This window comes from Cydia strobilella, chromosome 11, assembly GCF_947568885.1.
Source record: "Cydia strobilella chromosome 11, ilCydStro3.1, whole genome shotgun sequence".
NCBI classification, from domain to species: domain Eukaryota; kingdom Metazoa; phylum Arthropoda; class Insecta; order Lepidoptera; family Tortricidae; genus Cydia; species Cydia strobilella.
This window is the reverse complement of record NC_086051.1, coordinates 9,946,628-9,960,183: the sequence shown is the minus strand read 5'-3', so window position 1 is coordinate 9,960,183 and position 13,556 is coordinate 9,946,628. Positions and strand designations below refer to the sequence as shown.

General features: G+C 37.4%; 2 protein-coding genes across 2 annotated transcripts; both read right to left on the bottom strand.

Annotated features, from left to right (window-relative positions):
- Positions 1-311: 311 nt before the first annotated feature.
- LOC134745518 (uncharacterized) lies at positions 312-2,971 on the bottom strand. The gene is made up of 2 exons (XM_063679566.1): positions 1,441-2,971; positions 312-900 (listed from the first exon to the last, which is right to left on the bottom strand). The coding sequence occupies exons 1-2, from the start codon at positions 2,822-2,824 to the stop codon at positions 458-460; spliced, it is 1,827 nt and encodes a 608-aa protein (XP_063535636.1). The 5' UTR covers positions 2,825-2,971; the 3' UTR covers positions 312-457.
- Positions 2,972-3,047: 76 nt separating this feature from the next.
- Positions 3,048-6,158, bottom strand: LOC134745684 (uncharacterized). Its single transcript, XM_063679801.1, has 3 exons — positions 5,989-6,158; positions 3,561-5,911; positions 3,048-3,054 (listed from the first exon to the last, which is right to left on the bottom strand). Exons 2-3 carry the CDS (start codon positions 5,810-5,812, stop codon positions 3,048-3,050), a joined length of 2,259 nt encoding a protein of 752 aa, XP_063535871.1. The 5' UTR covers positions 5,813-5,911; positions 5,989-6,158.
- Between the last annotated feature and the right edge of the window lie 7,398 nt (positions 6,159-13,556).

Genomic DNA, 13,556 nt, shown 5'->3' with positions numbered 1-13,556 from the left:
GAATAAGTAATAGTATGCTTTGGTCGTAATATTGTTTTATATTTTACAATTTTACCTTAATTTTTGGAGTATTCCACGGGCTGTCCCGGTCAGACGCATTTTATTTCCTGTGTTGCGACTTTTTTTTCGGCATTGTTTGGGAGGTTAGCGATTCAGGAGGTCTCAGGAACAGCAGGCGGGGCTCTTCAATGACGGCTTCTTATTTTGATTTTACGAATTGTTTTTATTTTAAATTATATTAAATGAATTTGACAAAAAGTTTGAACTTGTAGCGATTTTATATAAAATGCAAAAATAATCGCGTGAGCGGCTTGTGTGTCGTGCCGTGTAGATGGTAAAGTGTGGGGCTATCGCCGCGCTCCCGCGCGGCCGTGGTTGGAACTCCGCCTCTTCTTGGGAAGCCCGCTAGGTGGCGTTAGGCTCGCGAACATGCCCCCGGCCTTGAAAGCACCCGCTTTCAAAGTGATTGTGGTGATGTGGATGGGGCTGGCGCAGCTTCACTCTCTGGCGGCATCAAGAGAGGGCAAAGCTTGGTAAAAGCCCTGCGTATGACCCCACTCGCTGTTTTTACGTCAGCGACGCGGGAAACTCTGTCGTGGCCTGTGAACAGAGCTACCACCCGTCCCAAACGCCATTTGAGGGGTGGTAGATTATCTTCTTTGACCAGAACTAAGGAGTTGTGAACGATATCCTGGCCGTGCGTCTGCCATTTCGTTCTGGTCTGCAGCTCAGAAATGTATTGTTTCGACCATCGCTGCCAAAAGTGTTGTCGCATTTTCTCCAGCATCTCGTAGCGTGGGAGCCGGCCCGTCTCTGCCGTCAAGTCCTTGCAAGGCGGCGCTGTCAGCGGTCGGCCAATAAGGAAATGAGCTGGGGTTAATGCGGAAAGGTCGTTTGGGTCTGTGGAAAGAGGATGCATCGGTCTGGAATTCAGTAGGGCCTCGGACTGAGCCAAAATCGTGCTAAATTCCTCAAAAGTTAAATTCGCGTTGCCAATAACGCGCTTCAGGTGATATTTGCAAGACTGTACAGCTCTCTCACACAAACCTGACATATGTGGAGCATAAGGGGGGTTAAAATGCAAATTAATGTTATCATTAGCGGCACACTCAATAATATTATCCGCGTTGCCTTGTAGGAACGATGAAAGTTCTTTCATTGCCCCTACAAAACACCGGCCATTGTCCGAATATATGACGTTAGGCTTACCACGGCGCGAAATAAAGCGTTTAAGTGCGAGTAGGTATCCTTCGGTACTAAGACTTGTGACCAAATCAAGATAAACCGCGCGCGTCGTGAAGCATACTATCAAACAGATGTAAGCCTTTTGAGGCTTCGCTCCCCTACCCCTACGGTTAAGTACATATACTGGCCCCGCGTAGTCTACCCCGCAGCTCATAAAGGCGAACCCGGGTTCCAACCGTAGTGAAGGTAAGTTACCCATAATAGGCGCGAACGTCTTCGCCTTCATGCGAATGCAGGTTACACAGGTGCGTACCACTCGCTTTGCTAAATTAGTGCCTCCGAGAGGCCACCAGCAGTCTTTGATAGTAGCAAGCAGGAGACTAGGAGGCGCATGCAGTAATCGTATGTGCTCACTTTGAAACAATAGCTGTGTGAAACGATGTTTCGAACAAAGCAAAATCGGATGTTTTTTGTCGTATGAAAAACTAGTCGCATTACTAATACGACCACCGACCCTTATTAGTTTATCTGTGTCTAAAAAGACATTTAATTTATTAATACCGCGCGTGTGTTTAACAGGTAAGTTATTTATCATCTTATCATACTCAACAGGAAAAGATTTCATTTGCGAAAGACGCGCCAGATGTTGCATCGATGCATTCAATTCGTCAACAGTCAGCGGGCCAGTTTTACGATTTATTTTGTTTGTAATGCGTGTGTTGTTTATAAATCGCAAAACATAAGCACCCGCGCGCCGTAAGCGGTTAAAAGACGAAAACCTGTCGAATTCGAATACATCGGTGTTAATTTGGCTTGTCATACTAATTGTATTTGTTTTTATTTCAGGTAAATCGTCCGGTATTATTTGCGAAGTGCGAGATAAAGTACTAGGTAACCAGTCGGATTCCGGTTCATGCAAAAAGGGCGGTCCATTGAACCAGAACGAATTATCAATAAGCGCGTCAAGTTCAAGGCCGCGGCTAACTAAATCAGCTGCGTTATTTTTGCTACTTACATGTAACCACTGCGCGCTCCCGGTTAACTCGTTTATCTCCGACACTCTGTTTTGAACAAAAGTTTTAAGCGTGTGGGGTGACATTCGGACCCACCCAAGAACGATTGTGCTATCACACCAAAAATACACAGAATCGAACTTCACTTTAAGCGATTTAATTACTTTCGAGTACAGCCTAGCAGCTAACAGCGCGCCTAATAATTCAAGTTTCGCGATACTGACGGATTTCAAGGGAGCGACCTTACTCTTCGAACACAACAGATGCACTGTTATGACCTCATTATTATTTCCCGAAAGCGTACGTACATATGCACAGGCTCCATAGGCCGCTTGACTAGCATCACAAAAAAAGTGCAGCTGTGTGCAATGCGCAGACGCATTCATTACATAACGAGGAATGCGGAGGCTATGTATGTGTTGTGTATGTATGAGTATGTATCTACGCCAGGCTGATGCGACATCCTCAGGTACTTCCGAGTCCCAATCTAAACGGTAAAGCCATAGTTTTTGAAGTAAAATTTTGGCAATAATTATGGCCGGCGAAAGTAGCCCGAGAGGATCATACATTTGTGAAATTACAGATAATATTTTGCGTTTTGTTATCGGTTCGTTATTATTATCCATTTGTATTTTTGCCGTGTAATAAAATTCGTCAGTGTTGTTAGTCCATCCTAAGCCGAGTGTTTTACTTTGACAGTTGTCGCCTAAACATAATTCGCGTGACGTAATTTTTGACGAGGAAAATTCCGAAACGTCAAAGTTAAACACCCATTTTCGAAGTGGGAAGCAACCTGACTGCAGTACGTCGGTGACCTTTTCACAGATATCAATTAAAGCGTGTTTATCATTATTTCCTGTAATTAGGTCATCCACGTAACAGTCTTCCAATATAGTACGAGAGACCGCTTCGTCTGCACATTCCTTTGCCAGCTGATTGAGACAGCGGATGGCTAAAAAGGCCCCAGAAGAAGTACCGAAAGTTACCGTATTAAGTTGGTAAACATTTAGCGGCGCCGAAGGGTTCTCTCGCCACAATATTAGTTGAAGGTTCCGTTGGTCGGGTTGAATAAGGACTTGTCTATACATTTTCGCCACGTCTGCGCAGGCGACGTATTTATGTTCGCGAAAACGTAACAATATAGAAAAAATATCGTTTTGTATGGTCGGCCCGACTAATTGCAAATCGTTCAGGGATTTCCCAGAACTAGTGGGCATTGATCCATTAAATACAACCCTTAAGCGTGTACTGAGACTATCTTTTAATACAGAGTGGTGTACAAGAAAGCAGTAAGGCTTTGTGTATGTGTGTATAAGTGACATGTGCCCTAGCTCAATGTATTCACGCATAAAATCGGAGTACATCTTTTTGTGCTCGGGGAACCGCTCGAGTTTGCGTTCTAAAGATAAAAACCTACTCCTAGCTACATCGTAGGTATCGCCGAGCGCATCAGCTGATTCCTTTAGGGGTAAACGTACTAAAAAACGACCATCTTTATCGCGTTGCGTAGTCGAAACGAACAGCTGTTCACATGCGCGTTCGTCGTCTGTCAGTCCGTCTCCTATCTTCGAAACCTCCTCGAGCTCCCAAAACTGTTTTAATTGCGTGTCTAAAGTTTGCGTGAAATGACAAGTAGTCTTATTTAATTTAATGCGTTTATTATTTATCGGACCCACGACGATCCAACCAAGTTTAGTATCTTGTAAATAAGGCCCTTCTGCGAGAGGAAATCTATCCTTATTTAACAAGCCCCAGAAATAATCACCGCCTAACAATATATCAATATCTGATGATTTGAAATAATTAGGGTCCGCGAGTTGAATATTGTCTGGAATGCGAATGGAATGCGCGCTTATCACTGCTGACGGCAGTGGTTCCGTTAAGACAGGGAGTACCATGCAATTGATGCGTGTATGGTAGTCACCTTTAATAGAATGTAGGTTAAGCTGACACGAGTGTGTGGTTTGCGTGACTAATTTACCTAACCCTGAAATATTGCAAGTGGACTGTACCAAAGGCGTATTTAATTTATCTATGAAAGATTGCGTGACATAACTGTGTTCTGAGCCATTATCGAGAAAAACTCTAGCCCTATGTAATTTATTGTTGCTATCGGCAACTTCTGCTATTGCAGTACTCATTAATACCGGTTTTAAAGGCGGTGAGAGTGTGTGCGAATTAAGTGTGAGAGTGTGATAAGTCGAGGTGGCGGGGACGGCACTCGCCGGTGGCTTATTGTTTACATTGCCAGCCGTAGCGGATGCACCGTCACTGTCACTACTCAGGCTATGGATCAAGCTATTATGTTTTTTCTGGCAGATCCTACACGGGCCAAAAAAGCAGTTGTCAACTGTGTGACCAGCGCGAAGACAATTGTGACATAGTTTCTTATCTTCAATTAATTTTACTCGATCGGGAACAGTTAAATCAAGGAAACTATTACACGAATAAAGCGGATGATTAGCGCTACACATTTGACAAATGCGAGGCGAAGTGCGTTTGGAACTGGATTTGTTTGTGTGTGATTGTGAAACCGTGGAGCTAGAAGCATAACTATGCGTTGCGTGTAAATTGTGTGATTGCGACTGATTTGATGACTTTTTATTTTCATGCGTATTTGAGTGCGTATTTTTGGAATGATTAGCCGCAATAGATTCCAACATATCTGCACGGTTTTGTAAAAAAGTAATCAAATCAGTTAGCTTAATACGAGAGGTAGAATCCTGCCGATTAGAGTTGATCGAGCCCTTGTGTTCCTCCCACTCGCGCTCCGTAGCCGCGTCTAGTTTCGTGACAATTAAATAAATGACTAGCGTGTCCCAGGAGTCCGTAGGTTCTCCTAGGGTCTTCAGGGCACGAAGGGAACGGAACACCGAGTCAATCAGCTTTCTAATCTGTGTAGCAGATTCTTTGTTTAATGATTGCGTGTTGAAAAGTGACTTTACGTAATTGTGTGTTAGTAACCTATGATTATTGAAACGGTTTTCGAGAATCTCCCATGCGATCGTATAGTTCTCTGCTGAAAATTCCAAGGACTTGATTACTTCCAAAGCGGTACCGGTTAGGGCTGCGCGTAGGTAATGGAACTTTTGTATGGCACCCAGGTCCTTAGAATCGTGTATCAGAGAAGTATACGTGTCCCTAAACCCTAACCAATGCTCGTACGAACCGTCGAAGGTGGGGAGTGATATCGTAGGTAATTTAACCTTATAACCTACGGAATCTGCGCTGGCAGGGGCAGCGGCGCTGCCGTTAGCAACAGCGGGACTGTTGCCAACGTTAGCTAATTCGGACGCTGCGGCCACTGTCTGATAATATTTCCCCTCAAACTCTTCGCGGTATTCTAAATGGTTAGGGAGGTCACTCGACTCTGCTAACTCCTCGATTCTAGTTTGAACGACATCGAAATCTTGATAATAACTCGCGGCATTATTTATGCGTAATTGCAACTCGACTTTTTGAATATTCGTTAAATTAGCCTTATTAAGCGTAGCGACATATTTAGCGAACAACGTGAGTTTACCCTTGAGTGTGCCTCGTCTTTGCGTCAAGATACGCGGATCGTTTAAATCAATAGTTAAAGAAATTGGAGTCACTGATTTAGGAGTAGCCATGGTGTGTGAGAGAGAATGTAAAGCACTTACAGTTTATTCCCGAAACTCGTTGTCGGCACGTAATGGCGGCCGCGTGCACCACGCGACACGTGCTCGACGCTGGAAGGTTACAAAATAGACACGATATTAGCACAATGCCGATTGAAGGGAAGAAGGTGAAGAATGGATGGCCTGACCGTTTCTTGCTGATCCTGGCGCTGGTTGATAGCTTCCGGCTCGAAGGTCCAATGTTTGGGAGGTTAGCGATTCAGGAGGTCTCAGGAACAGCAGGCGGGGCTCTTCAATGACGGCTTCTTATTTTGATTTTACGAATTGTTTTTATTTTAAATTATATTAAATGAATTTGACAAAAAGTTTGAACTTGTAGCGATTTTATATAAAATGCAAAAATAATCGCGTGAGCGGCTTGTGTGTCGTGCCGTGTAGATGGTAAAGTGTGGGGCTATCGCCGCGCTCCCGCGCGGCCGTGGTTGGAACTCCGCCTCTTCTTGGGAAGCCCGCTAGGTGGCGTTAGGCTCGCGAACAGGCATTTTTATTTATTTATTTATTTTTTTCAAAAAAGTATAATACATTTTAAACTTATACTAAGTTCGTCAAACTTGCGTTTAACGGCTAAATGATGCACTCATTTTCAATGTTAGTACCTTAATCTAAATTTAATGATTAACTTATATTACTAAGGTTAATACATACTTTTATATTACATTAACACAGTGTAAGTTGTAGGTATATATGTTGTTTTTCTTTAAAAATTTCTTTGTAGTTTTACATGTATGTAAAATGTATAATTTTGGTGCAATAAAGAACATTTATTTATATACAATATTTACCTATCTTATATATTTAGTCATGCGTTGTACCCAATAGCAACTTCTTAATTTTTGATTTAAAAATGTTTTTACTAGCACACTCGTCTTCTATTGATAAATTGTTCAATATTCGCGGTGTGATATACTTGCGCGTCCTTTTACCATAGTAGTTGCCAGCGGTTGGTTCCACCATAGAGTAACTTATACTAGAGCGGTACTGTCATAGTAAATTTTGTAACCCCAGTTAATTCACTGCCATCTGTCGACACACTTTAAAACTAAAAATGAAGGTTTATAAAAATACGATAAAATGTATTTAAATATGGATAAATGATTTTTTTTATTTGCATTAATTATTTTTATGATTTTGACCCATGTACTTTCACTGATATGCGTTAAAATTGTTAAATAACAAACGAAACCGTCAACGCCATCTATACGACAGTAGGCCAAAGCTAGTAGCGCCCTCTGAACGAGAATCAAATTTTCTTGATTCTCGAGGCACGTTTTTTCCTTAGACTGTATCCATCTATTACGGAGTTATATCTATATCTATCTTTGGTTCCACGTATTTACGACGCTTTAACCCCCTCGGCGCTCGGGTGTATACTCGCGGAGTTTTGAATTTGGGATTTTTAAATTGATCAGTTGCTATTAAGTACTTAACTTTATCATGCACTGGCAGGGTGTTCAATTTCTTAAATAAGATCGTGTAATCGTTACTACAGTTTGCTCTAGTTATTTTGTCTAATATTTTTTATCAATCGTAGTTGTAAGTTTAATATTTTATCCAAATAAGTTTTGAAGGTGCGTCCATAAGCTATTAACCCGTATCCAATTACAGCGTCAGCCAGTGCATGGTATAACATTCGTAATATATTATTATTAACTATATTTTTTAAACTAATAATTTTACACAATATAGACCGTAGTATACTGTATCTATGTGTATTTTCCAATTAATGTGTTTATCAAATTCAATCATATTTATTGCTCATAGTATTACAAATTACAAGAATACAGACCCTGTAAGGGCACAGCAAATTATTATATAAATACTTATACAATTAATCTTATTAATTACATTGCAAAAAAAAAACTAACATTCTACTTTTTTCGCATAGTATCATCGAAAAACTCCTGCAGAGAGTAATAACTTTTATCTAATAAGTATTTATTTAAGGTGGTTTCAAATGATTTGGGATTTTCTATTGATTTTATTGCTTGTGGAATTTTTTTATATATTTTAATGCACGTCATGTGAGGTCCTGAGTGATATAATGTTAGGTTAGATGTGGGTATCGCGAGGTTGTTATTTTGTCGAAGGTTTAGCGGCTTTGTGTGTCGTTCTTTGGCTTGTAAGAAAAAATGGCTATGGGCTTTTGCAAACTTACATACTTCCAAGATATATAAGCAGGCTAGTGTCAAGATTCCTAGTTCCTTAAAATAGGTTCGGCAGCTCTGCATTTGTTTCATATTTACTATAATAATTCTGATACACTTTTTTTGTACAATATCTATAGTTAGGCCTAAGTATTTAAATTTATCAACTACTTCTATTAAGTTACATTTACAGTCACGCTTCTCGATATGTAAACAATCGTATGTATGACCAATAATTTTAATGGGCTCTTGACTTGTTTTTATATATGGTAATTGTATGAGTAGAAATTTGGTTTTTTCGGTGTTCAATATTATACCGTTATCGTGAGACCATTTGAGTACATTTTCGAAGTCCTGCTGTATGTAAGTCTGTATTTTACTAAGGTCTTTATCAGCATACAGTAAGCAAGTGTCATCCGCATACATGTATGTGGAACAGGCAGCAGCTTTAAAGCAGGCAATTATTTTTCTGTGCATATACCTATATAATGACCATTTGTCATTGTAAAGGATACTTATAGCTGCAAATCTTTAAAAAAATCGCGTTTGTACGAGACAACGGTAGACAGTTTCATGGAATGCTCCTTTTAATTTTCACTTATTCTATAATTTATTTTAAACAAAGTATTCATTTTGTGAAAACTTTTATGACGGGATCTTGTTAGGCGAAATATTTTTACTATTTTTTTTTTAAATAACATTCATTTTGAATCGATTTGCTTTAATTTTGTTTGATATTTTACAGTTAGTATTTTCGTTGTGTTGGTGTGGTGAAACTATTGTTTTACTCGGACTCCCCCCCTTAAATGCATGATTTAAAAAATTACTACTACTACTTGGCGTTTGGTTTAGGTGCGTTCAGAAACTTAAGCTTTTTTCTGCTGAATCTGTGAGCTGTCCAATGCTTTGTATACATTTGGCAACAATGTGCATTTAAGGGTTAAATATTAATACTTTTTAAGATATTGGCGAAAAAAGAAATAGCTTCTTTCCCTTACGCCGCACGGTCCTATCGGCTTGTTCGATCAATCGGACTAGAAATATTTTTTTCCCGCTGGCTCGGAAGTTCTCGTAGCCCGATTATCGAATTAATAGGAAAATTGATTTCCTTGTAGTCCGATCGATCGAACGACAAGGTCGTTTTTTTCTTGTTCGATTGAATGATCGTCTATAACTTTTGAATCTTTTTGTGTGCTAATAAAAGCTTCAAAAACATTTTTCTATACATCATTCCGAATCCAATGAGGCATCACACGTATTTTTAGGAGTAGGTAGTATTTCTATTTTTAACCATTTTGAACTTGTCGAGTAGACTAAACCTGGTGCCAGTCAGCCAACATTGTTTGCATGTTATCTCAGCATAAGGGTAGGATGTAGATCTAAACTAGACAACTTCTGAATGACTGCCCTGCCCATAAGAGTAGCTAAAAGAAATAAATACTTACCAAAGGTGCATTGCTGCTGCTGTTCTTAAATACACGCTGTAGGTATACACATTGATGAACTCGCAGCCTGAGGCAACAGAAATTTACAACGTAAGTGTTAGCATAGAGTAACTTATACTTAGACCTGTACCAATAACTTCTGAGGTTATAAGAATATTAATGTTGCTTATTTTTTATATATAGTTTCCAGACCATATACTAAACCTAAAAATAATATTTTGTGTCATCCTAGGTATTTGCTTAGGTAGAAATTTAGGTATTTCTTTTTTCAATCAGCATTCTGTAAAAAAAATATTCGAGACGAAATTCTTTGTTTCCCTGTAAAGGCAAAGTGGCTTCCGACGTACACACGCATTTTGTGTCATTTTCATCCACGGGTATAATGGCATTTAATAAATACCTAATATTGATCCTAAAACGCCTAAAAAAATATTAGAGTCGGTAAGTGAAGTGTTGTACTTTACAGAACATTGTTATATGTTATTCAAACAAATCTGTGTCAAATTCATCCACCGCTTTTATTTAAAAAAAATTTTTTTCTAATTAACACCCTGTATCTGCCACAAAAAAAAATTCATATTATTAAGTTTACGTCTATAATATTATAATACCACATTGAGACATCATTCATAATTTGGGTCATTTTGATCCACGGTTTTTTTACTATTTTAATAAAACTCAATTGAGCAAGAAGGGCGTGCGCGGGGAAGGGTACCTACGCGGGTGGGGTGCTTATTATACTTGCCGCAATATCAGCCGGCGACTGAGATCTTAATACTATCTCCTTTACCCTTGTTAAGTTAAGACCAACCAAGAGATGGCATTATGAGCTGTCTCGCCACTTAGTTTTGCGATACAGTGTATTTATTTCATTCGGAGGCATAATTACATTGTCTTATCAATCTTACCGTAGTAGGTATATAAATATAATTAAAAATAAACTGTAGGCTGCACTCCTCATACTGACCAACATTTGTGACGTTCCTAATCAAAAGGTACCACTTTCTCTGACGGGTTATTTGTATAAAGATATAATCAAATTTCGTCTTTATGGTAAACGACAAAGTGGTACCTACCTTTTGATTGAGAATGTCACATCAGCGACTTAAAAATTACTTTTGTTTCGATTTTTAGTAGATTTTTTAAGTTTATTTTAAGACGCAATTTATTGTGATTTTTGTTATGTTTAAGCGTGGCAAGCAACATTAATTACATTGATGATGATGTTCATTAAATACAATATTTTTTTCATACTATACTGAACTGTCACCCTATACATGAGATTGAACAGCGCCCTCTTGACAATGATCATATATTACTGGTCAGGCTTTAATATGTGTCATAATTTAGTAAAGTCCCCTTTGTGGATTCTAAGTTTCCGAGTTACAGCAGTTTAGTGAAAGCGTTTTTTTTTTAAATATAAATTAAGGGTTGAATAAAGAGGAAAGAAAATTTGATTATTTTTGCGCTACGACGCACGGTTTAGGAGATACAGCCCTATAAAGTTTTTTTTATTGTTTTTTTCTTTTTTACATTGTGTTTTTTGTATATTACTTTGGGGTTTCATAAAGGGGAACGAAAATTTAATTATTTTTGCGCTACGACGCATGGTTTAGGAGATCAAGCCCTATAAAAAAAACTTTTTTTTTTTGCGTTTTTTTTTGTATAAATTAATGGTTACATAAAGGGGAACGAAAATTTTATTATTTTTGCGCTACGACGCACGGTTTAGGAGATAAAGCCCTAAAATGATTTTTTCTCTTTTTCTTTTTTGCGTTTTTAAATCATAATTAGGGGCTTCTTAAAGGGGAACGGATATTGATTATTTTTGCGCTACGATGCACGGTTTAGGAGATACAGCCCTATAAAGTTTTTTTGTTATTATTTTTTTCTTTCTTTTTCTTGTGTTTTTGTATATTATTTTGGGGCTTCATAAAGGGGAACGAAAATTTTATTATTTTTGCGCTACGACGCATGGTTTAGGAGATACAGCCCTATAAAGATTTTTTTTTTAAATTTTGCGTTTTTTTAAATATAAATTATGAGTTGCATAAAGGGGAACGAAAATTTTATTGTTTTTGCGGTACCACGCACGGTTTAGGAGATACAGCTCTATAAAGTTTTTTTTCCTGGTTTTTTTTTTGTTTTTTTTTTTAAGTATTAATTACAGGTTTCTTAAAGGGGTTTTTTTAAATTATTTTTGCGCTACGACGCATGGTTTAAGAGATACAGCCCTATAATGATTTTTTTTTTAAATTTTGCGTTTTTTTTTAAATATAAATTATGGGTTGCATAAAGGGGAACGAAAATTTTATTATTTTTGCGCTACGACGCATGGTTTAGGAGATACAGCCCTATAAAGATTTTTTTATTGTTTTTTTTTCTTTTTTACTTTTTTACATTGTGTTTTTTGTATATTACTTTGGGGTTTCATAAAGGGGAACGAAAATTTTATTATTTTTGCGCTACGACACATGGTTTAGGAGATACAGCCCTATAAAGATTTTTTTTTAATTTTGCGTTTTTTTTAAATATAAATTATGGGTTGCATAAAGGGGAACGAAAATTTTATTGTTTTTGCGGTACCACGCACGGTTTAGGAGATACAGCTCTATAAAGTTTTTTTCCTGGTTTTTTAAGTATTAATTACGGGTTTCTTAAAGGGGTTTTTTAAATTATTTTTGCGCTACGACGCATGGTTTAAGAGATACAGCCCTATAATGATTTTTTTTTTAAATTTTGCGTTTTTTTTTAAATATAAATTATGGGTTGCATAAAGGGGAACGAAAATTTTATTATTTTTGCGCTACGACGCATGGTTTAGGAGATACAGCCCTATAAAGATTTTTTTTTTAAATTTTGCGTTTTTTTTAAATATAAATTATGGGTTGCATAAAGGGGAACGAAAATTTTATTGTTTTTGCGGTACCACGCACGGTTTAGGAGATACAGCTCTATAAAGTTTTTTTTCCTGGTTTTTTTGTTTTTTTTTAAAGTATTAATTACGGGTTTCTTAAAGGGATTTTTTTAAATTATTTTTGCACTACGACGCATGGTTTAAGAGATAATGATGAGATGTTTTTTTTTTAATTTTGCGTTTTTTTTTAAATATAAATTATGGGTTGCATAAAGGGGAACGAAAATTTTATTATTTTTGCGCCACCACGCACGGTTTAGGAGATATTATATCTATATATATAGCTATAATAGCTCTATAAAGTTTTTTTTCCTGGTTTTTTTTTAAGTTTTAATTAAGGGTTTCTTAAAGGGGAACGAAAATTTGATTATTTTTGTGCTACGATGCACGGTTTAGGAGATGCAGCCCTATAAAGATTTTTTTTGTTGTTTTTTATTTTTCATTGTGTTTTTTGTATATTATTTTGGGGTTCCGTAAAGGGGAACGAAAATTTTGTTCTTTTTGCGCTACCACGCACGGTTTAGGAGATATAGCTCTATAAAGATTTTTTCCTGTTTTTTTTTGTTTTTTTTTTTAAGTATTAATTAAGGGATCCTTAAAGGGGAACGAAAAATTGATTATTTTTGCGCTACGATGCACGATTTAGGAGATGCAGCCCTATAAAGATTTTTTTTTTGTTTTTTTTTTTCATTGTGCTTTTTGTATATTAGTTTGGGGTTCCACAAAGGGGAACGAAAATTTGATTATTTTTGCGCTACGACGGTTTAGGAGATACAGCCCTATAAAGTTTTTTTTGTTTTTTTTTTTCATTGTGTTTTTTGTATATTACTTTGGGGTTCCGTAAAGGGGAACGAAAATTTTATTATTTTTGCGCTACGACGCACGGTTTAGGAGATACAGCCCTAAAATGATTTTTTTTCCTCTTTTTCTTTTTTGCGTTTTTCAATCTTAATTAGGGGTTTCTTAAAGGGATTTTTTTAATTATTTTTGCGCTACGATGCACGGTGTAGGAGATACAGCCCTATAAAGTTTTTTTGTTATTTTTTTTCTTTTTTTTCATTGTGTTTTTAGTATATTGCTTTGGGGCTTCATAAAGGGGAACGAAATTTTTATTATTTTTGCGCCACCACGCACGGTTTAGGAGATATTATATCTATATATATAGCTATAATAGCTCTATAAAGTTTTTT